Here is a 23,358-nt window from a genome sequence, read left to right on the forward strand (position 1 = left end):
TCACTTGCACATACAGCTGCCTTTGCTGATGTCCCCCTTTCAGGTGAAGGCAGGAGAGTTTTCGTAGCCAAAGAAGGAGACGAGGAAGATGAGATGAGAGTGCGCACTGAATGTGCACCGAGTGTGCAGCAGCTTCCACCTTCCCTTCTCTTTGCTCTGCTGAGCTAGGAAGAGCAGCTGCATGTGCTTCTCCACCCAGAGAAAGCAGTTTTGCCAATTACTACCCATTCCAGTCCCGTTCCCCCCCCCCAATCCAGAATTCCCCTGTGGGGTAAGGACAACAGAATCTCTTTCCTGGGGGGGGGGATGGGATATGGCTTCCAGCAAAGAATGGGATAAGCAGTAAGTCAAGAAAGACAGGGTGAAGGGAAAGGGGGAGCTTTGTGTTAGTGTCAGTGGTGCAAACACAGAAGTGGCATTTTGAAGGTCTTGGCCCCAAGAAGCTGGAAAAGCTGAGAGGTACTCAAGCAAGATCAATTTCACATAGCGATTGGAGCTTTATCAGCCAAATCTTTGGCTACAGGCCACTAGTTCTTAAGTCAACACACATCCTTCATGATTATGCTCCAGCCATGATGATGTTTGCTTTTGCTCTGACTACTTTTTTTGCACGCTTAACAGCTCTGCATACCGGGTGGGGGAATACATACTGCATACTGGCTTCCCCAGACATCCTTTTATTGTTCATTCATGAATATTTGTGCTCATGGTGGTATTAGGTTGGTTATATGCAATCCTGCATATGTCATTTCATTTTTGCTCTTGTTAGTTAGGAAGTACCAATTGTAAGAAAGATGTCATGCTAGCTGACATGTACATTCCTGGCATTTCCTCCTCCTCCTCCTTTTTAAAGGCAGGAGGTCCAGGACTTCTCTTTATATTAAACTTGCTTTCTCTGACCCAGAATCCCTGCTTCCTAAACCAAGCACTATGGGTTGGATGTGTGTTAAAGTTACTAAGCAGTGGGTGGAGAAATACACTGAGTTGCGCTTCCCCGCTTTACTTCAGCAGATGTTTCCATCCTGAGTCGTAGCATCAGCATGCTAAAAGGGTTTTGGGGCTGGACACTAAGCCATAGCTGCCAAGTTTTCCCTTTTCTCGCGAGGAAGCCTATTCAGCATAAGGGAAAATCCCTGTAAAAAAGGGATAACTTGGCAGCTATGGTCACTAAGCCTCCACAGCAGAGAGATTTTTGCAGTGTTTTGTTTCTGGTCTTCATGTTGGCCTCCCATGTTCTCTCTGCTTCCTACTATCCATTCTTAACAGCTGCTATTTTGAGGCTTTCTAGCACCCATCTTTCAAGCATCATAGCAGCCTACATAAAGGCTGTGAACGTTAACTGAAACCATCACGATGCAGCCGCAACTGAAGTGAAGAGAAAAAGGCAAGGACGTGACAACAACCTGATGTTTAGAAGAGGGAGGGAGTGGCTTTTTGGGTGTTGGCTTAACTTTTTACTGTGTTCTCCTGCAGATGGTTTGATTCCATCCACATATGGAAGACTGAATTACCAGTTGCAAATGTCCTTTAGCATTTTAAAAGAGAAACAGGGGGAGTGGCAGTGGGTTTATTGTGTGGGGAAAGATGACAAAGCTGAAAATGCACTTACTAAAATGTCCGAAAGCTAGAAACTTGCTTAAGAGTGAGGGTTCCTCCCTCCACAGTACATGTTTCCCGCTCCAGACTTGCACATGCCACATTGAGGTATAGCTAAGTCCCCTGTAGAACAGAGACGCCCAACTTTGGGGGACCAGTGAGAACATTTAGAATACTGAGAAAGGGTTGTGGGTGCCAATAACAAAATGGCTGCCAAGGGATGTGGCATAACACAAAATGGCTGCCTTATCTAAAAGAGCAGAAGAAGAGACAGGACCACAGAATGGTGCAGGACAGGTACCGTATATACCCCCCCCCATCAGCAGGCAAAAGGTGTCTACATCAGCCACTAAGGCACTCGCCCTTCGTACCTCTGTTCAGAACAGAAGGAGGGGAGGGTGTCCACTTCTGGTATCCAGGGACAGGTCAGCATAAGTATGTGTCCAGTGTGGGAGAGACCAAACCAGTGCAGAGAGAAATTGAACAGGAAGAGCAAACAGCCTCCTGTGGATTTTTGAGGGGATTTTTTCTCAGGCCTTATGTGGGCACCATAGGAGGTACTGGCGGGCACATTAGCACATGCCAGAATCAGATACAAATGTGGTGGGCTCAAATGTGTATGTTGAATCTGTGCATTTAGCATGCAGAATAAAACATGCAAAAGAGCAGCTCTTAGCAGCTCTAAGAACAGGAAGTTCCAGAGAGAGACTACAACTCCTCTCATGTCCCAGCAGGCACATCCAATGGTCAGGGGTGATGGAAGATGTAATTTGCAACATTTGACTATCTCAGGTAATGCTACTTTGGGGTCACTGCTGTGATGCCTGGTTTTTTTTTTTTTTTTAAAAAATCTAGCTAAACTACTCTCTCAAGAGATTCCCTCAACTTTCTTGCAGGCAGTGTTAAATAGTGCACCTTTTAATCCTCTCTCTCTTTGTCACTGTGATCATAAAATTTCATCCCCCTAACATATTTATCTTCACCTGTTTATTTTGGCAAGACTGAATAAGGGGATAAGGTGATGCGACAGCATTAATCTGCCGTGTTCTTCCTGTGTTTGTTTTTCCTTGAATCAATCAAACAAAAAGTCACATTTTACGTTATGGAAGCCTTCCGCGAGCACCGTGGTTATCCATAAAGGGCAATAGCTAAAGCTAATGAGCATTAGGTATTAGTCATCTTTACCTTTGATAATGGGCATATAATATTATTAAAAGAAAACATCACACCCTATTGAACAAGGAAGGGCAGCTCATATTTAGCCTGCTTATACGAGATTGTCTTCTGACTATAATTCTGATAATAATCAATGGTGTTCATTGCTGTTGGAACTACAGGCACTACACTGCAGTGGTCAGCAACCTTTTCCAGCCGTGGGCCGGTCCACCATCCCTCAGACCATGTGGTGGGCCGGACTATTTTTTTTGGGGGGGGGAGAACCAATTCCTATGCCCCACAAATAACCCAGAGATGCATTTTAAATAAAAGGACACATTGATTCCCAGACCACCCGCAGGCCGGATTGAGAAGGCGATTGGGCAGCATCCAGCCCACGGGCCTTAGGCTGCCTACCACTGCACTACAGTATTCATTCAAGATAGTTTTGAATGTCCTGCGTGTTTTCATGTAAGTATGCATGCATGCATTCATGGTGTGTGTTTATGCTACCCTTTAATGCTTGGAGAATGCAGCTTCCATAGTCTGTACTTTAAAGGAGACAAACTTCAGCAATTCACCCAGTTAAATGCATTTCCAAATGTATGACGAAACTGAACTATTTTAAGGGGAAATATTTGGATAGAGAAAGGAGAAATGAAACCAAGTTATGAAAGTAAAGCCACTATCATATTTTTCCTCTACATTGAGCTTATGTTTTTCACCTAGTTCCTGATTATTTCTGGGCACCTGCAGTCTTACTAGTGCCAAAGTGACATTTTCACTGTGGGCTTCCCCAGACATCCTTTTATTGTTCATTCATGAATATTTGTGCTCATGGTGGTATTAGGGTGGTTATATGCAATCCTGCTTTCAATACTTTGCACCTGCAAATGTTTTGGGGCAGACATTTCCAGTAAGTGTGTTTCCCGTAACTTTCTCAAATTTTCTAACTTTTCTGGACCTGCTTTTGTTGCACTAAGGCACAAGGGTGTCCCTGCAGGTGGCAATACTGTGCTTATAGTAGAATGATGTGTGGGTGGTCCATTATAAATCCACCAATAATACACTATTTTTGAATGAAATGGAACTGTCCTATTGACTTGATGGACAGTTGGCAGAAATGAAACGACACATCTTCTGCAGTCTGCAAAAGATATATTAAAAAATGTAAAATATACCTCACAATGAACTATCGGTATCTTACACAGATTACAAATAGCAGAGAACTATATTTGCTCATAATGCACACAATAAACAGAGGAATCTAGTTAGCCCATTGCTGTATATGAATAAAGCACACATTACCAACCTGGTGTCCTCCTGACATTTTGAAATACAACTTCCATCAGCCCAGTTAGCATAGGCAATGGTCAGGACTGATGGAAGTTGTAGTCCAGCAACATCAAAAGGGCACTAGATTGGGAATGCTGAAATAGCTAAGTCAGGCATAGGAGGCCACCTTCAACAATGATGAAAGTCACTTCCCCAGGATGACAGGGGCAGGAACAAAGATGTTGCTTTCTCTCCCGGAAGAGCACTTCATCACCATCAAACCTTTTATTGGCATCACATACAAACACCCATAACAAATCAATACAGAATTACCACCTCCCCAGTGTCTAGGCGCAACACAGCTCTGACCTCCAACTCTGGTTTCCATTTGGGGATGCAGAGTTGATCTAGGAATTGCTGGCGGAGATCAGCATGTACTTTACATTTAAGAACCATATGTTGTAAGAGTTTCCACCAGGTGGCCAAGAAATTGCAAGAGGAAAAACAACAACTGTTTATGGCCTATTATTTGGGAGAAAGCACTAACACTCGCTTTGATCGCTCTTCCAACAGACTGAGTGAGTTCTGGCATGAGTAGCTTTCCACAGAAACACTTAAAATCCTTCAGAGCCCCCGCAGCATCATTAGCAAGGCTGCTCCAGCAATAGCCAGCAAGTAAAGGAAAGTGAACAAAAGAGCCAAATAATTCTTAGGTCGAGGAAGATCTAATGGGGCAGGGAAGACTACTGGGAAAACTCACAGTGTTCCAAAAAAGTGCAGTGGCAACATTCAGCCAAGAACCTCGGTGACCTTGACATTGAAGCCTTCCTGCTTGGCAGGGGGTTGAACTTGATGGCCCTTGTGGTCTCTTCCAACTCTATGATTCTATGATTCTAACGCTCTCTGTCTCCCTAGTTTGGCCATTAAATTTGTTGATATCAGGTCTGGAAGCCGTCAAGCTCATCATGTTCATCAGATGGTTTTCTCCTTTGCCCCAACCCCAATGGAAAGTTCACAGCTTTTAAGGAGCAGTTTGGTAGAGGAGTAGAGAAAACGACTCTATTTGAATTCAAGACTGCTCCATAGTGGCAGTAACTTGTGCATCAGACAATAGTGCGAATTAGACAGCTTTCAAGTCAAATAAATATATCTTACATGGCTTAGTTGTTGGTTCCCAGATAAAGAACTCAACACTTTGTAGCTTCTTCTTCATGAACAAGATGTTTAAGTGTTAGGGAAGCAAGGCTTATAGTCTATTGCAGGGGTGGCCAACTCCCAAAGAGACTCTGATCTAATCACAGAGTTAAAAACTGGGAGTGATCTACCCCCTTTTGGGGGGTTCAGGTCAAAGCTGTTGAGTTTTTTTAAGGAAGGGAAGCCCTGTTTTTTTGGGTTTAGGTCAAACTTGTTGAGCTTCTTTTAGGAGGGAGGGAGGCCCATTTTTGTTTAGGGCTTCAGGTCATAGTTCAGCTTTTTTTAGGGAGGAGGAAAATTTTGGGTGAGCTTTTTTTAGGGGTGCCAGTGATCTAGCAATCTAGCAGTGATCTACCACAGACATCCAGTGATCTACTGGTAGATCACAATCTACCTGTTGGACATGCCTGGTCTATTGTCTCAAGTGGAAGAGGTCTAGGACTGTGACTTTTTTTGGCATGTAGGTTCTTGCACCCCACCTTCATTCTTTTGTCCCTGGTGTTTTTGTCCTTGGAACATTTCCTTCCAGCATAGTAGAAAGGTTTTGAGGAATGAATTTCAAAAAACTCTCAAACCCACCTTCTGCTGCCATTAAAGTAAATACTGATGTAATACTCCAGTTAACATTAGTGGAAATAGCTCTGGGATTGTCCTGAATGCTTCTGGAAATTGTTGCATGGAATGCTAATATATAACCAGGTACATAGCTGATTAAACCTAATTTAACACAGCAGATGTCGATGAGACCACATTAGGCTTAAAGAGAAGCTGTTCTGTCTCACTTGATTGTGAACTAAGCTGTGTACAAGCTGCATGCCTTCTCCTCCTACACATTCAGTATTAAAACTGCACAAATCACAGATTTCCTGTATGTCAGATAGTACTTTAAAAACCTGTTTCCCAGATGCCTTGAAAACAGACTGAGCTTTACTTTCCCCATAATTGTCATTTTCCTGTGAGCAGAAATGATCAATTTCTTTCTTGCAAAATTGTCTTTTAAAGTGATTTCTGGATAATTTCACTGTAATTGAAGGCAAAAACATGACAGAATTCAGACTTCAAATATATTTAGATTAATTCATTTCCTGTTTCTTATGGTGTTTATATTTGAAAAAAATGTATGGCTGCAAAAATTGTGTACATATTTTAATATTTAAAGCTGACAGGCAAATGGATATAATCAGAAACACCAAGCTTAGTAACACACAAGTCACACTGGATTTCCCCTAATGTTTAGCAGAGAATGGAAATAACATTAGAAAGTACAATTTTATTCTAAGTTTCAGACAAAATGCTGCTCATAAAGAAGTCTAAGCCTTAAATTTTACTCTGTAGTCTGTGAGGTTCTATTTACATAAAATTGTTAGAAAAACTGTTCAGGATTTGTTTCTGATATTCAGACAACAAGTAACCTTGTATCTTCCTCCATGCCCAGTATTTTTTGTACTTTCTATGAGTCCATTTATGATTTTCAACAATGAAAAGATCCAGGAATCTGGCAAGTCTTATAGAAGGTTCTCATGCTTCTTCATTCACAAACATGCTTTCTATGTAGCTGTAATATAAGGCCCAAGCTTTCAAAAAGCAGATTCTAACCTTTGGTTGTATCAAAAACAAATGTAGATCAAAAAGCATTTTTCCAAGTAATTTGTCACTCTAGCCTTCTCCAGCCAGATGATGTTGGACTCCCAATTCCAGTCAGACCCAAACAGCATGGCCCAATGATCAGGGAAGATTGGAATTGTGGACCAAAACATCTGGAGGGCGCCAGGTTGGGGAAGGCCGCTCTTCTCTACTATGAGGTTGCTAGTGTTATGGGGGCCCCGCAAGCTGCAAATCAGAGATATGTTGCTAGCAGCCTTCTGTTGCCTCTAAGGTGAGGTGAGGTCAATTCCCATGGCTATGAGATAGCACTAGGCCCACCCCAGGACACTTCAGATATGAAGTAGTTGCTATTATTACAGACACATATAGCTGACAGATTAATAGGACTTTCCAACATTAATTTATGGAGATTATGATCGTGTATCACCAAAATTATATTTTAGGGCACTTGTCGGATGAGATTCCTGCATTGGAGGAGGTTGGACTTGGGTTCCTTCTGTGATTCTATTATTCTTTTTTCCCTTGTTCCAAATGTCAGCTACGGTAGCTTACTATTTATTATTCTGGTACATAGAAAACTGCATTCTTAATAGACTGAATGAAGGGGAACGGCATTTGAAATGGAAAAAAACAAAAACAAATTAGATGCTATTGTGATTTGGGGGGATTTGAGACAGATTGAAAAGCATTTTTTTTTTTTGTAATACACACCGATCATCTCAACATAAAGCTGCTTTTTTGGACAAAAGTGAAACCTTGTTTACTAAAACTGTGACCACATAAATGCAACAAAAACATTTTTCATATACTTAGCTATCTTTATTAGTTAGTTAATTATTTAGCTATTTTGAAATGGGAGGCTGTACGCAGGTAACCCCTTAGAAACCTTGGTATTAAGCAGTATATATATTGTTGAGATAAATATTAAGATGTTTCCAGTGAAGGAAGTCGATCGGAATTTTTTGTAACTTTAGGTTTGAACTTTAAGAGTTGTTGTTATTATTACTATACTAAGTTGTATTTTTATTTGAGAATTATAGAGAATTTGTAAAGATAATGAATGTAATGAGCCCAAATGTCTGATAATGGAATATGTGGTATGCGAAAACTAATAAAAATTAATTTTTTAAAAAAAGATGTTTCCAATGAAGACTTTCTGATTAATCATTTCACCAAGAGCTACACCATTTCTGTAATGCACGTTTGATTGTCACCAGAGAGCAATGCAATCTCTTTGGTGCCAGGGAAGGCCCAACTCCACAGTGAAGCTAGAGCTTCAGCGGGAACACTTGCTCTATCCAATGGAAAATCCCCCAGAGCCATCAGAAATACCTCAGAATCCATCAGCTTCTGATGGCGGACCATCCAGCTTGGTCCCCCAATCCTGCAGACACGAGTAGTTGATGCTAGATTAAACTTCACCAGAAAGTGGACCATAACAATGGGATAATATCTACCCTATCTACTTCCAGACCACTCCCCTCCTCACAAGGAGCAAAGATCAAATCAAGGGTCTGTCCTGCTTTGTGTGTTGGGCGAGTGACCATCAGAGACAGTCCCAGTGGTCACCAAGGAGACTATAAAATCCCAAGCTGGTCCCAAGGCATCCTCAGTATGGATGTTAAAGTCACCCAGAGAGGCTGTTGGGCAGCAGGGTAGATGGTGCACCAACAGCATCCCTAGTCTGCCTCTTTGTCGCAGCACCAGATGAAGCCCCCCAAGTCCCTCAAGTGAAGAAAGAACTTCATTGGCCCACTGCAGTTCCCCCACCTTGTCCCTCCAGTCTGGCTTGGTACCTTACCAAATACCCAGGCAGGCAGATCTGTGTTATGCCTGGCCCATCTTGCTCCCCCACCTAGGTTTTAATAATAAGTGCCTGGTCATACCATGTTTGTTTAAATATAACTCATATTACGGTTTTCTCATATGCCTAATGTATTTTGACTCTTGGTCTGAATTAACATTTAGAATGATACTTTCTGGTGCAATCTTGAAGCACATTTTAATATTGAAAATGGTTATTATCCAACTCTTTTGCCCTTTAGACAAAACAGCTTATATGAATCAGAGCCTACATTATGATTTTGTTGCCAGACATTAAAAGAAAAGTCACATTACCAGATGCTCAGATTGTATTTCTCAGCACCAGCATTGCAGCAGCTGTAGATGTTGAAGAGACCCAGAATAGGGTTTTAATAGCTCTGCTTGCTGCTCCAGCAAAGTAATGGAATAATATTGTTAATATTGGCATTTTGTTTATGTATATGTATACTGTATATAAATTATTGTACACTTATATATTCAAAGACTCTGGATTGGTTCCGCTGGATTGGTGGCACAGAGCCCCAACCCTGGTGCTACGTCGCCCTTCTCCCTCCCTCCCTCCCTCCCAGTAAATGCCAGATATGTCTCTGGGAAGCTAGCATTGCATATCCCACGCCACCAGGTGAGTCATTTGGAAGTACTGTATAGTATAGACCTTTGATCCTGAACGCCTTGGTAGTCGGACGTTTCGGCTCCTGAACGTCGCAAACCCGGAAGTGAGTGTTCCAGTTTGTGAACGTTGGGGCTTCCGTGGCTTCCGATTGGCTGCAGGAGCCGCACTTTGGTTTCCGAATGCTTTGGAAGTCTAACGGACTTCCAGAACGGATTCTGTTCGACTTCCAAGGTATGACTGTATAGCCTACATTCCAGTTTTACAGAGTTCACTGGAAATTCTGTTACGGTAGACAAAGGCAAGCGCTTTCCCAAATAACTGCATTTTTAAAAAAAATAAAAAAGTCTGAATTGGAATCTTAGAAAATCAAATACGACAAGAACAATAATGCAGAATGCAATTTACACATGGACATCACTCCTAGTTACACTGTACAGGACTTTAGCCCGTCAGTGTGATTTGATACATGTTGGCTTGGATCCTAGGTTGGCATGGTCGGGTGTGCATTAACTTGAGTCCTGACTTTCCTTCCATGAATAAAAGAAGGGGAGCCTTAGATGTAGGTGGGAGATGATGGAAATGAATTGAGAAGCAAACTAGGATCCGGGTGATTTTATTATATGATTGTATGATCTCTCTGTGTGTGAGATCTGATGCGTACGTTATTCATTTTGATTATTGTTATATGTATATGCCCAACACCACATTTTTCTTTGTGTTTTAGGGGAGCCAGAATTCAAATACGTTGGCAACATGCATGGAAATGAAGCCGTGGGAAGGGAGCTCCTCATCTTCTTAGCTCAGTACCTCTGCAACGAATATCAGAAGGGCAATGAGACTATCATTAACTTGATTCACAGCACACGTATCCACATCATGCCGTCGCTGAATCCAGATGGCTTTGAGAAGGCGGCTTCACAGGTACGCAAGCAGTAGCCGCATAAGCAAATATTTGCATTAATGGAATTTGTTGAATGCATTTACCAATGGTATTATTGCTCAGTGCAGTAGGTTTGAAATGAGGAGTTTACAGTGGTGGCTAAAATCATCATTTATATTACGTCCTTGTGGATGACATACAGGATGGAGTGATGGCCACCAACATGGCCTTGGCCCAGTATACCTAAAGGAGCGTCTCCACCCCCATCGTTCAGCCCAGACACTGAGCCTCAGTGGTCTAAGGGCCTTCTGGCGGTTCCCTCACTGCGAGAAGCCAAGTTACAGGGAACCAGGCAGATGGCTTTCTCAGTGGAATGCCCTCCCATCAGATGTCAAGGAAATAAACAACTATCTGACTTTTAGAAGACATCTGAAGGCAGCCCTGTTTAGGGAAGTTTTAATATTTTGTTGGAAGCCACCCAGAGTAGTTGGGGAAACCCAGCCAGATGGGCAGGGTATAAATATATCATCATCACCATTATTGAGGATTAGACAAATTCATGTAGGATGAGGCTGTCCATTGCTAGTAGCCACAAAGGCTATGCTCTAGCTTCTCTGTCTGAGGCAATGTGGTGTGGTTAAGGTTCCCGATCATGAGTACAGATCCAGAACAGCATGTACAGTTGTACATATACAAAGTCATTTTTGTACATTCCTCCCAGCATGCAGAAATTGGGGTCAGGGCCAGTGGATTGTCTCCTGATCTAATCTACACATTTATTGAATGTTTAGATTGGGACGTAAGAAGAGGGTTGTTTCCCACCCTGACAATGATCACCCCAAGGGCCTTCTAGCTTCAATAGTGTCCTGGGTGAAAGGCCACTTACACGGCACTGTTCCTTAGTGGCTACAATGCCACAAACATTTGTTTATTAAAAAATCATACCAATCTCTAAGGGGCTTACTTCTTCTCCTTCTTTGGCGATTACTTGTAGCCAAGTAAGATAGTCTTCCATAGACATGGTTTTATCAGTGAGTCTGTAAGTGACTGTGGAGGCCAATTCTGGATCCACATGTCCTTCCAAAATGGGGACATAGGTTTCCGGGCGGGAGTTGATTACGGTGAGTGCTTGCCAAACGTGCCTTTCTCTTAGCACATTTCTCCCTTTTGTCCTGAGTTTGAGCGTCTTCAAAGTCCATGACACCTTTGGTAAAGACTGTTCTCCAACTGGAGCGCTCGCAGGCCAGTGTTTAATAAGTGGCTTAGCTTACATAATGACTGTAAATAGGCATTCATCATCATCCATGTCTGATGTTATCTCATTTCCTCTAATGTAAGTGACCATTGGCACCCTACATGTAATAGTATCCATGGGTCATTTTGCAGATTTCACCTAGTTTCTTTCAGTTTCAGATACATTGTACATGCAGTTATAAGTGAGTCACGGTTGCCTTGAAACACCAAGAAATTATAGATTAGGGATGTTCAGTGTGGGAGCACCCTCTGGTGGCTTCATGGCACATTTTCTCATGATCACCTTGCATTTAAACACAAATTGGCCCAAAGGAAAACTTTTCTTTTTAATATTTGTCCTGCATTTCTTATTCCATTTCTTATTCTTATTTCTTATTCCAAGAACTAACATTGCCACTAATACATATCTTTGCTACTAATACAACATTGCTACTAATACAGTCAATACATAGCAGATGTGTGTATTTATCTCACATTGAACTATTATTTCTAAATTTCAAGGACTAATTTTATACAGCTGTGAGGAAGTGGATATTAGAATGTCTACTCATTTTTTAACCCATGTAATTTTCAATGTCTACTATATATTTTGGAATTTTGTTTGTTCACTTTACATTTGGACACCTTAAGATATAATAACCAAATTTTGTATGATGGTTCCTGAGATTGAGTAGCAGTTTTTTCTCTCTCTCTGGATACTGTTAGGTGCCCTTTTGACTGAAGATGACTGGTGGGACTTTTCAAAACTGCACTGAATTTAATGACTATTTTCAAAACTGCAGTGATTTTTTTTCCTTTAAGAATTCCTAAGTAGTTCCAGGTATGAGGCTGCTAGTTAGCTATATTTTGGGGTTAGTTTTGGGTTAATTCACAGTACATCTCTGAATTAGTGCTCACAGGCTAAGCACCACAGAACTTGTGTAACAACTTAAACACAATTCTGTCAATGGAGACAATGAGTGTCAGTCATCAAGTGAAGAATATGCATGTGTTAAATCAGCCATGAGAATCGGTATGCTTCTGAGGACTAGATGCAGATATTGGTGAATGTTTCCAGAATGTTATGCTTTTGAATTTTTCTGAGAATCTTTCAAGTCACCACCAGACAACACAGTGATGAGCTAAATGGGCCATTTCTCATGGAAACTAGGTTATACTATTAAATGATAGCATCAGTGCTATTTTCTAATAATCCCTCTTGATTACTTCTTCTTTTTAGCCTGGGGAACTCAAAGACTGGTTTGTTGGCCGAAGTAATGCCCAGGGAATAGACCTAAACCGAAATTTCCCTGACCTGGATAGAATAGTTTATGTCCATGAGAAAGAAGGAGGTCCAAATAATCACTTACTGAAAAGCCTGAAGAAAGCTGTGGATCAGAACCCAAAGGTAAATAATTGTAGTTTACCACCAACATTATAGACTGTAATCTGTTCCTTTTCAGAGAGTTCTATATGCCCTTTCAATCGGCGGACTCAGCTACATTAATCAAAATACAGTGATTTGAATGTGTTATAAACATGCAACACCAGATGGAGCCAGATAGAGCAAAACCTTTCTATAATGATTTAATTTCTGACTTATTTATATCGGTTTCTTTCCTGTGTGTAGATCCACCCAGGCATTTAAAAAAGAATCAATCCAGGGGTGTCTGAAAATTTAATAAATAAATAAAGCAGAATTGGCTCAGAAGGTTGTATTGATTCAACTATTTCAGCACATGATAAACCTTTCTAGATTTCCATAGCATGTTTCTTTCAGATGACTAATTTTAGTCTACAAAACACAGACTTTTTTTCTTCTTTTGGTACTCTTCTTCTTTTGTCTATGTAGTTGCAGATGGATGTAGACAAATGGCCAGAACCTATGTATAATATGGTTGAGAGGAAGGTGAAAACCAAAGGTTGTGCAAAATCCAGAGGAGTATTTTTTAAGGTTTCAACTTGATGTCTTCTCTGGATCAGGAATGCTGAAAAGGCAAGCAGACAGGATCAGAACTAGGAATTCAAGATAGGATGGACAAGGGCTTCAGGACAGGACATGTTAGTGTTTTAAAGAGCATGATGCTAGAACATCTTTTTAAAGAGCATCCTTTTTTCTTGCTAGAGTAGAGAGGAAGGGCATACTTGACCTCAAATGTATTCTCAACACTTCTTTGTTCATTTGTTTTAGTATTTACGGGCCATTTTCCTATTGGAAGGCCCTCAAAGTGGCTTACAGTACAAACAAATACAGCAAAAGTCCAATGATCGCAATAATAAAAAATTAAAAAGAGAGAATACAAAGAACAATAAAGTTAGGCAACAAAGAATATCAAAGAGGCCATAACAAAGCATAAAATTCCTTAAGGCTATAGGCCTGACAAAAGTCTAGGCTACCCAATGACATGCTTCTAGAGTGGCATCTTTTCTACCCTCCAAATTCAACCTGCTGCTGCTTAGACAATCCCTGGAGATTCAAATCTCTCCTGAATATTCAATTGGACCCAAGGCCAGAAATGGGTGAAGGCAGCAGGGGACCTCTGTGGGCTTCATCACATGCACATATTGTGTGACTCTGAGGCCTAAGTCCAACAGAGAGTTAAGATGACTGCAGCCCATTAATGTGTTGTGTTTAGGCCTAAGTCTACACTCAATTTGTGTAATGCACATATTAGTAAACTTGTGTGTTGTAATCATACATCAGCACCTTTTTTTGATACACCCTGAAGATATAATGTAATTCTAATTCAATTTTCAGAAGTGATGTGTCAGGAGGTTGTTGCGGCTACTCTTGAGTAATGATGCTTCAGTCAGCGCTGTCTTTAGGAGTTTTATTGTGCATACTATTTACAGTGCAGAGATATCAGAAAACATGACCACCTAGTCACTTTCAGAACCCAGCAATGGCTTCAGTCTGCTTTTCGGCCAGCATAATAGCCTGGGCACCCCAAAACGCCGCCCCTTCACCCTACGTGTGGGCACACGCCTCAATTCGGGCGCCGGAAGGAAAGGTCTCCCCTCTTGCTGGCTGGGGCGCCGCCTGGGCTCCGACATCTCGCTGAGCCCCTCATCCGCTGACCCTCGACCAGAGCGGTGCCAAAGCTCTGACACGTCTCTGAGCCCCTCCTGCACGCTCTGTTCCCCATAGTGTTGCCAGGGCTCAGACACCTCACTGAGCCCTCTCTCCATGCCGCTCCATTCCTCATTCCCTCCTCCTGACTCGCTGCTCGTGCTGTCAGGATGACGGAGGGAGGCTCCCTGTAGGGAGTTCCCCTGACATTATGGAATTTCACAGGACTTTAAATAAAGCTTATGTGATAGTGCTTATTACACAGTATTAACCTATTTACTGGCTTAGAAATGCTGGTGAATAATACATGTTTCTTCTTCAATAGCTTGCGCCTGAAACAAAAAGTGTAATTCACTGGATTATGGATATTCCCTTTGTCCTGTCTGCCAACCTCCATGGTGGGGACCTTGTAGCAAACTACCCTTACGATGAGACTCGAACTGGTATGTACAATACGCTTGAATGTGCAATCTATTCATTTCAAAGGCCATCATTTTGAAGCTGTAGAAAGTTCAGTTTCCATAATTCTGTGGCAGTATGTAATGTCTTCAGAAAGTTACTGACCGCTGCTACAGTGTAAGAGAGTAAGGAACAGAATTCCTGTAGGCACCAGGTCAGCAGTGGAGGAAAGGGGGCCTCATTCAGCACCCTGCAAGGGCATGGTTGCTTACTAAAACGAGCCAGCTTCAAACTATGGTTTATTAAACTGGCTTGGTTCAACATTAACCACAGGTGAGAATTTAGACATAATGCTAAACTATGGTTAATTTTTATCTTGGCCACACTGGGGGGAAGGGGTGGGGGAGTGCACAAGTGAGAGGCTCATGCAAAAAAAAAATCATAGTTTATCATTATGGCCAAATCAGGTCTTCTAATAGTCACCCTTTAAACTTTCTGTTACCACAGGCATTGTTTCAGAAAACCTAGCCTTGTTTCTAGATCTATAATTAATAGGGAGCTGCAGTCAATGCTTGCTCTCTGGTGCATATATCTACAGATATATCACATTCACACCCTATATCTTAAGTATACTTTAAAATATATTTTATGTAATCTTTATAAAATGTAAATGTGTCCCTAAATGTTGGTGGCTAAATGACATATGTGAGATGAATGCACTTTGCTTTTGCCCTGTAACTTGAAATGACATCCACAGTGTGAAGACTACATTGTGACCAAATGATCCAAGCCATTGTGCATCAATTAAAAATCTGAAAATTAAAACAAAAGTTGTGGAAATAACAGCAATCTTATTTCTCATTGGTGAGCATCGGGTAGTTGATCTCACAGTATATTATTTTTTGTAAGAAATATTTGCAGATAACAACAACAACAACAACAACAACAACAACAACAACAACAACAAATTTTTATTTATACCCTGCCCTCCCCAGACAAAGCTGGGCTCAGGGCGGCTGACACAGTAAAATTACAATAAGACATAAAAGAAAAAACAATTAATTAAAGTACAGGTTAAGATGCAACTTAAGTTTATAATTTTAAAAATGCAGCCTCCTTTTAAAATAGCTCAAATCAAACCATAGGGAGGGAAAATAGGGGTCAGACTGAGTCCAACCCAAAGGCCAGGTGGAACAGCTCCGTCTTGCAGGCCCTGCGGAAAGATGTCAAATCCCGCAGGGCCCTGGTCTCCTGTGAGAGAGCGTTTCACCAAGTCGGGGCCAGTAGTGAAAAGGCCCTAGCCCTAGTTGAGGCATTATTCTTGCTCAGATCATTTTAACTGCAAAGTAGCTGTCTGATTTTTATGTGTAATTTTATGTGTGATTCAAATAAATACAAATAAGGCCAGTTTTAGCTACCTTTGTTTTTGTATTCATGATTGATTTATTGTTCTGAGCTCTTTTATTGAACTTGGATTTATTGTTTAAATTTTTTACAAAATGGAAAGCAATCTAAAAATGATTTTAAATAAATAAATAAAGTGCATCCAGCCCTTTTCCTATGAGACTCCCCCCCCCCATAGTAAATACTTTGGGCAAAAGCAACAAACACACAACAACATAGAAAAAAATAAGTCTATCTGTTCCTCTACATGTTTTTGGTTTTATTTCCTCAGGCAGTGCACATGAATACAGCTCCTGCCCCGATGACGCTATTTTCCAAAGCTTAGCTCGAAGCTATTCCTCCTTTAATCCCGCCATGTCTGATCCAAACAGGCCACCGTGTCGCAAGAATGATGACGACAGCAGTTTCATAGATGGAACAACCAATGGTGGGGCTTGGTACAGCGTCCCAGGAGGTTTGTGTCAATGCGTTACGATACTTCAGAGATCCGTTTATTGTCGAGAATAACAGTTGCTAGTGTATACACATATACCAACACACGTGAATGGACAGTGGGTCTCAGCAGCAAATCAACTGCTGGTTCCCTTCACTGTAGCTAAAACTTGCCGCTTCTAAAAATTTGCCTTCGCTTACGGAAGTCTAACTTGGCAAAATGTATTACTGTTCCGTCAACACCTTTGCACATCTCTATAGAGATAAATGTGTCTTCTGAAAGCTCATCTCTCAAATGTGATGAGAGCAGTGGCCCTCTGGTAATAAATGATTTGCACATACTGACTGTTGCCTTTCTCCTATCTTGCTATTTCTTCTGTCTACTACAAATGTATCCTGATATGGTAGAGAAGCTAACCACCAAGTAATTTGGAGGGATAATCCCTGCCACACAAAAAGCTTAATATGTGACCAGAGAGAGGATGTAAGAGGCAGATATAGAATACAGTGGAGGAGAGGGGGGAAACAGCTATGCATAAACCGTAAAACTCGAAAGCTTTTTTTTTGTTCAATTGTACAGGATGATAAGGTACAAAGAAAGACAGGCTTCCTGTGTCTTGAAAATAGTTAAGCAGAACGACAAATTTCAAGAAGAGCAACTTTTCTCAGCACGGCTTGCACCTGTTGAATAAACTATTGAAGACATAGAAGTACCTGGTCACTTTGCATGTATAGATGAATGAGTGAAACAGTCAATTTTCTCTAAGACACATAATAGCCAGACATTGGAGGGTTTTCCTCTGCTTTTAAGCTCCCCTGAGCATCGCTAGTCTGTATTCCTAAAAGGGCTCCCAGAGTGCAGGATTAAGGGACTCTAATCTGATTCTCCTGCACAGAAATAGCACCAGCAAGAAGATTACCTTGTCATGCAGCCAAACTGCATTTTCAGTGCTGATGGATAAATTACTGTACATTAGCTGCTTAAGGCCCATTGAAGTCAATAGGAGCAAAGTAACTTTACAGGCTGCAGGACTGCAGCCTTTGCTTTTAAGGTGTTGGCAGCCTAGTCTGCAACTCTTGCAGCTCTTACTCATTTTAATTAAATTATTATTGTTGGGCACATAATGAACATTCATGCCATAGGTTTTATAGCAAACTGAGGCTTTGTATAGCAAGGGGAACGACATGTCCTGCTGTGACACATTATGAAATTAGCAGACTTTTGTAATGTAGGGCTGACTTAAAAATGTGGAGTTGTAGTCAACTAAGTCCCACTCAGAGTAGACTCAGTAAAAGTAATGACTCTAAATTAGTCATGTCCATCAATGCGTCTGCTCTAAGTAGGACTAATCTAGAACAGGCACCCCCAAACTTCGGCCCTCCAGATGTTTTGGACTACAATTCCCATCATCCCTGACCACTGGTCTTCTTAGCTAGGGATCATGGGAGTTGTAGGCCAAAACATCTGGAGGGCCGCAGTTTGGGGATGCCTGGTCTAGAATACAACCCTCAATGTCTAAGGCTGTAATCCTAACCCTGCGTACCTGGGAGTAAGCCCCACTGAATACAATAAGACTTAATTCTAAGTAGGCATGGTTAGGATTTCACTGTCATTTGCTTTGCACATTCATCTTAACATTTATGCGAAATGTATTGCATCAATATCACATTTTTCTTAAGCTTTATTTATTTATTAATTAAACGGAGCACTGCTGATTTGTTTATTTTATTTATTTATTTACTTACTTACTTACTTACTTACTTACTTACTTACTTACCCAGAGGTTTCAGGGCAGTTCACAGAAAAGATCAACATAAAAACCACAATATATATAATCAAAATAAAAACAACAACCCAATAACAGTGTTTAACAGTCTTTATTGTGAAAATAACCTTCTGGTAGACTGCCTAGAGTTTGCTGGAGGTATCAATCTTCAAGTGTCACAGAGTATTTAGTTGCCATGTTTAAAATATTTGGTATATATGAAAAAAAATGTAGACGAAATCTGGAGACTTGAATGCACAGTTGTCAAGTTGTCAATGAGCCCCCCCCCCTAAACTCAGGCTTACGTTCCTTTGTCTTCCTGTTCTCAACCCTGAGGATAAGAGAGAACCTACATTCAGGTCTGCACCTCACCATTCAGGTGATCAGTGCTGACTATGGTTAGCTCTATGTAGGGCATTCCTATTATGTCGGCATTAGAACATTCTGTATATTTAGTTCTCGATCCAGAAGGCATAGCTGCCAAGTTTTCCCTTTTCTCGCGAGGAAGCCTATTCAACATAAGGGAATTTCCCTTAAAAAGGGGGAGAACTTGGCAGCTATGCCAGAAGGAGATGCATGTACAGAAGCGGGCTCCCATTCATTCATTCATTCATCACCCCACTCCTTCCTTCCTTTTTTATTGGTGAGCATATGTCTTTGATTGGTTCATAATGCCTTAAACATGTGCAGCTGGTAATGTGTACTGTCGACACACATTTTAACATTGGCTCCAACTTTTTAAAGTCTCCTCCACATCATTAGCACTGGTACATTGCCTTTGGTTTTTCTTTTTGGCGAATTGCAGGATTAGGAAGAAACCCGTTTCAAAATATTTCTTGAGGCTTCATTGGCTGTGCCACTATCTGTCATTTGCATGTTTTATTGGACACATAATAACATGTTTCCTTGTTCATCTGGAATTAATTGAACTATACCTGGAAACTGGTTTTTGTTTTTGTTTTGGCTTCTGAAAATGGAACTTTTCGAGCCAAATGTATCCCAGTAGAATATATACACCAGATGCAATATTAGGCTTCATACAATCGTTACACAGAGCTGTGACTGCCAAGATATTCATTGCCTGAAGTTAGCCATTTCTGTGCATTATGTATCTGTCTTAAGTTCAAGAATCACATATTGAGTGAATTGTTAGCTGCCCAGGGAGTTTTGTATACTGAAGGGCAGCGTGAATACTTCAGGCAAGTAAGAAATAAACGTTAGCCCTTATTCTCCTACATTATACATCTGCTTATCTCTGGCATAGCTGCCAAGTTTTCCCTTTTCTCGTGAGGAAGCCTATTCAGCATACGGGAATTTCCCTTAAAAAAGGGAGAACTTGGCAGCTATGATCTCTGGGTGGCCTTTAGCTAATTTACATTAATTTGAGAGGACAACATTTCTGAAAATTTTGACACCACAGAGAAAACCATTCTTAAAATTGTAAAAACCAACAACAACCCTGAGAGACTTTTAAAAACAGATTGTAGGGCTGCAGACTGCTTTGGAGGTTGCACAGAGACATCTTTAAAGTCCTATTTTCATTGCGTAGAACTAAATGCTTGTCAAATGTCAACCTGTCTGTATGCTTATAATGCAGGCATGCAGGACTTCAACTACCTCAGCAGCAACTGTTTTGAAATCACTGTGGAGCTTAGCTGTGAAAAATTTCCTCCAGAGGAAACACTGAAGAGTTACTGGGAGGACAACAAGAATTCACTCATCAATTATATTGAGCAGGTAAAAGAAGTAGGAAGGACAAGTCATGGCATGAGTGGGGCAGGAACCAACCCCAGATTAGTTATATCCAATTGTTCATCAATAGTTAATCAGTCTTCTGCTTAGTTGCACTCCATATGCTCAGACTGGGGATTTAATCACATATTGATCTATGTTCAAACCACTTCAAAACTTGATTATGAATCTGACCACACGAGGCTACCTTTTTGCATGAAAGCTTAACCACAGTAGAATGGCAAGGAAAGATTACCATGTGGTAATGGTTTTCTCTCAGAAACAATTGCATAAATTCTCCCCCTGCTTGGGGATTTGAGAATAGAATGTGTTCTTGCACTGAAATGTCAGTCCTGTTTACAAAAGATTTATTAAAAGTTGTTAACTTTTAGCTGAGAGCACTAGTTTTCTGAATCACCAGCCACTGTATTACAGGTCAAACATAAGGCCCATTCAGGCTTTCTAATCTGTCACACAACTGCAATAGCAGTACCCTCCCCTGGCAGTGAGAGTCCTTGGGAGATCAGGGCTCCAAATTTTATGGGAGCCTACACAAGTTCAAAAGTTTACCTACTTCAGTAGCTATTCCTCTGGCTTGTGGGGGGAAGTGGGGGGAAGCTAGAGCTTTGACTTTGTTGCATGAGGAATCTGAATGCCTGACCAGGTCTAATGCATCAGATCCCTGAGAATATCTGCTGTTATTTCTAAAAAGTGTCTAATATGGTCACTTGTACTGTTCCCTAGTATGGTCATCTCACTGTGGTGGGAAAAGTATACAGGGTGGCATCTGACCAAGTCGCATTTAAATTAATTGGCTTAGGGTCTACTCTGCATACTACTTAGATGCGGTCTATAAAGACTAACAACACAGTAAGGTAAAAAGGTAAAGGACCCCTGGATGGTTAAGTCCAGTCAAAGGCGACTATGGGGTTGCAGTGCTCATCTTACTTCAGGCCAAGGGAGCTGGCGTTTGTCCACAGACAGCTTTCCAGGTCATGTAGCCAGCATGACTAAACTGCTTCTGGCACAATGGAACACCGTGACGGAAGCCAGAGCGCATGGAAACACCATTTACTTTTCCGCCACAGTGGTACCTATTTATCTACATGCACTGGTGTGCTTTTGAACTCCTAGGTTGGCAGAAGCTGGGACAGAGAATTGGGAGCTCACCCAGTCACAGGGATTCAAACCGCTGACCTTCTGATCGGCAAGCCCAAGAGGCTCAGTGGCTTAGACCACAGCTCCACCCGCAACACAGTGCCATGCAGGTGCACTCAGAAGCAAATCTTGTTGCCCTGTGAGGCTTACTCACCAAGAGTATCTGCATAGGAATTGCAATTTAAATGTCATATTCTTACAACAGGATATTCTTACTCGCTGTAACTATGAGAAGTAATAGATTGTAAAACTGCAAGGGGTGATCACTTCCCAGTATGGCCATCATAATCGCATATTACAGGATTTCATTAGAGATCAATCACAGCACTGTAATCAGCACCCAGAAACCTTCTGTTTCGTAAAAGGTTTCTCCAAGGGAAAAAACCACATCCATATAGAAGAATTATTGGTTTGTTACGCTTTGTTGTTTAATCTCAAACTAGAGGAAATTCTGTAACTGGTACTATGATTCACTCAGTGTAGTTTACTAGTAAAACTAGAGACGAATAAAAGCACATTTAAAACTAGTTTTTCTAGGGAGGAAATGCCCAGTTTGCCAAATAAAATATTCCCAAGGACTGACTCGTTCAGTCATGCCTATTTAATTCTTTGTAAAATGTATACAGAAGGCATTGCAGGCTTTCACCCTTCGCTACAAGATAACTTTGTTAACTGTTAGGCACTTATGGTTTCACATATGAATCATCTGCAAAGATTCTGCAAACTAGAACGGCCTTATGTAGACAATATGTTTTTATTTTGTTTTGCTGCTGCAAAGTTACCTTCTGTATTTCTGGAGTTGATGAACTTCCAGCTAGTGGAGAAGGTGTCCCAACATAAGACGTGTCATGTCTGGACTCAAAGTCCTGCACTCTTTTGCTTAGAAGCCCCTGGCTATAATGCACCAAATGGCCTTAGTCAGCCACTGGCTGCATTCAGATAACCATTTCTCAGCTTATTTGAGTCAATAAAGTACGAATGACTCTTTTGCTCGCACATACAGCCACTTCACTCAGGAATCTCTATGTAACCATAGTTTCCTGATTTGCCCATACCATGAAACAAGGATTAACCACTTTGGCACAAGCCGGGGTATCAACCTGCAGTTTTGAAGGGGTATCTCTGACTGAATGCACCATATTTAACATGAGGGCTACTCACAGGGCTTAAAAGATTATTTAACAGATGTAACAGAGAGCACATAAGAAAATACAGACTATTGATAACAAAGAATTTTTCCCCCAGATCCATCGTGGGGTTAAAGGATTTGTTAGAGATCTTCAGGGCAATCCCATTGCTAATGCCACCATTTCTGTAGAGGGACTAAACCATGATATTACTTCAGGTAAGTTATGTCATATGTGATACATTTAAACAGGTGGTAACAGGGGCCTATATAACGGGTACATGTCAAGAACAGAATCACATTCTCTCTCCCCACCACTCCCAATCCCATATATACTATTAGTCAAGCTCCCACAGCTCCTGCCTCTTTCAAGACGTTGAGACACCTGTGCTCCAATTCCGGCGCCAACAGGATGTTCGCCAGAACCCCGCCTTTTGCTTCCTTGATTGACGCCTTTCCCTGGCCCTTGTTAACCTACGAGCACAGGGAGACTCTCTGTTCTTCTCATCGTCGCTCTGGGGAGCCTTGTCCCTGACATGCAGTAAAGAAACCAAAGTAGACCCTGCATATCTGAAGGTTGCCCCTGCTGGTTCTGAAATATTTCTGGAAGTGGTAACCCACTGCTTTTTCCACAGCTAAGGATGGTGATTACTGGAGATTGCTTGTACCTGGAAACTATAAAGTGACTGGCTCTGCACCAGGTTATCTAGCAATAACTAAAAAAGTGGCTGTTCCCTTCAGTCCTGCCATTAGGGTAAGTACCGCCTGGTTGGCATAGCCTTGTATTGCATGCCAGTGACTTCATATTGGTTAGATGTATATTGTGCAATAATATGATGCCCACAAGGTGACCTCATAGGCTCTCTGTGTAATATTCAAGGCCTTTTAACATTCCTG

General features: G+C 41.4%; 1 protein-coding gene across 1 annotated transcript in view; it reads left to right on the top strand.

The window, feature by feature from the left end:
* CPE (carboxypeptidase E) overlaps positions 1–23,358 on the top strand; it is a 61,552-nt gene that overhangs the window by 37,320 nt on the left and 874 nt on the right. The window contains exons 2-8 of the mRNA XM_035113160.2: positions 9,987–10,183; positions 12,616–12,783; positions 14,771–14,888; positions 16,520–16,702; positions 20,044–20,183; positions 22,581–22,680; positions 23,097–23,215. Coding sequence (XP_034969051.1) covers positions 9,987–10,183; positions 12,616–12,783; positions 14,771–14,888; positions 16,520–16,702; positions 20,044–20,183; positions 22,581–22,680; positions 23,097–23,215 — 1,025 coding nt within the window. The remainder of the gene's footprint in view (positions 1–9,986; positions 10,184–12,615; positions 12,784–14,770; positions 14,889–16,519; positions 16,703–20,043; positions 20,184–22,580; positions 22,681–23,096; positions 23,216–23,358) is intronic.

The sequence above is a fragment of the Zootoca vivipara genome, chromosome 9, assembly GCF_963506605.1.
Source record: "Zootoca vivipara chromosome 9, rZooViv1.1, whole genome shotgun sequence".
NCBI lineage: Eukaryota > Metazoa > Chordata > Lepidosauria > Squamata > Lacertidae > Zootoca > Zootoca vivipara.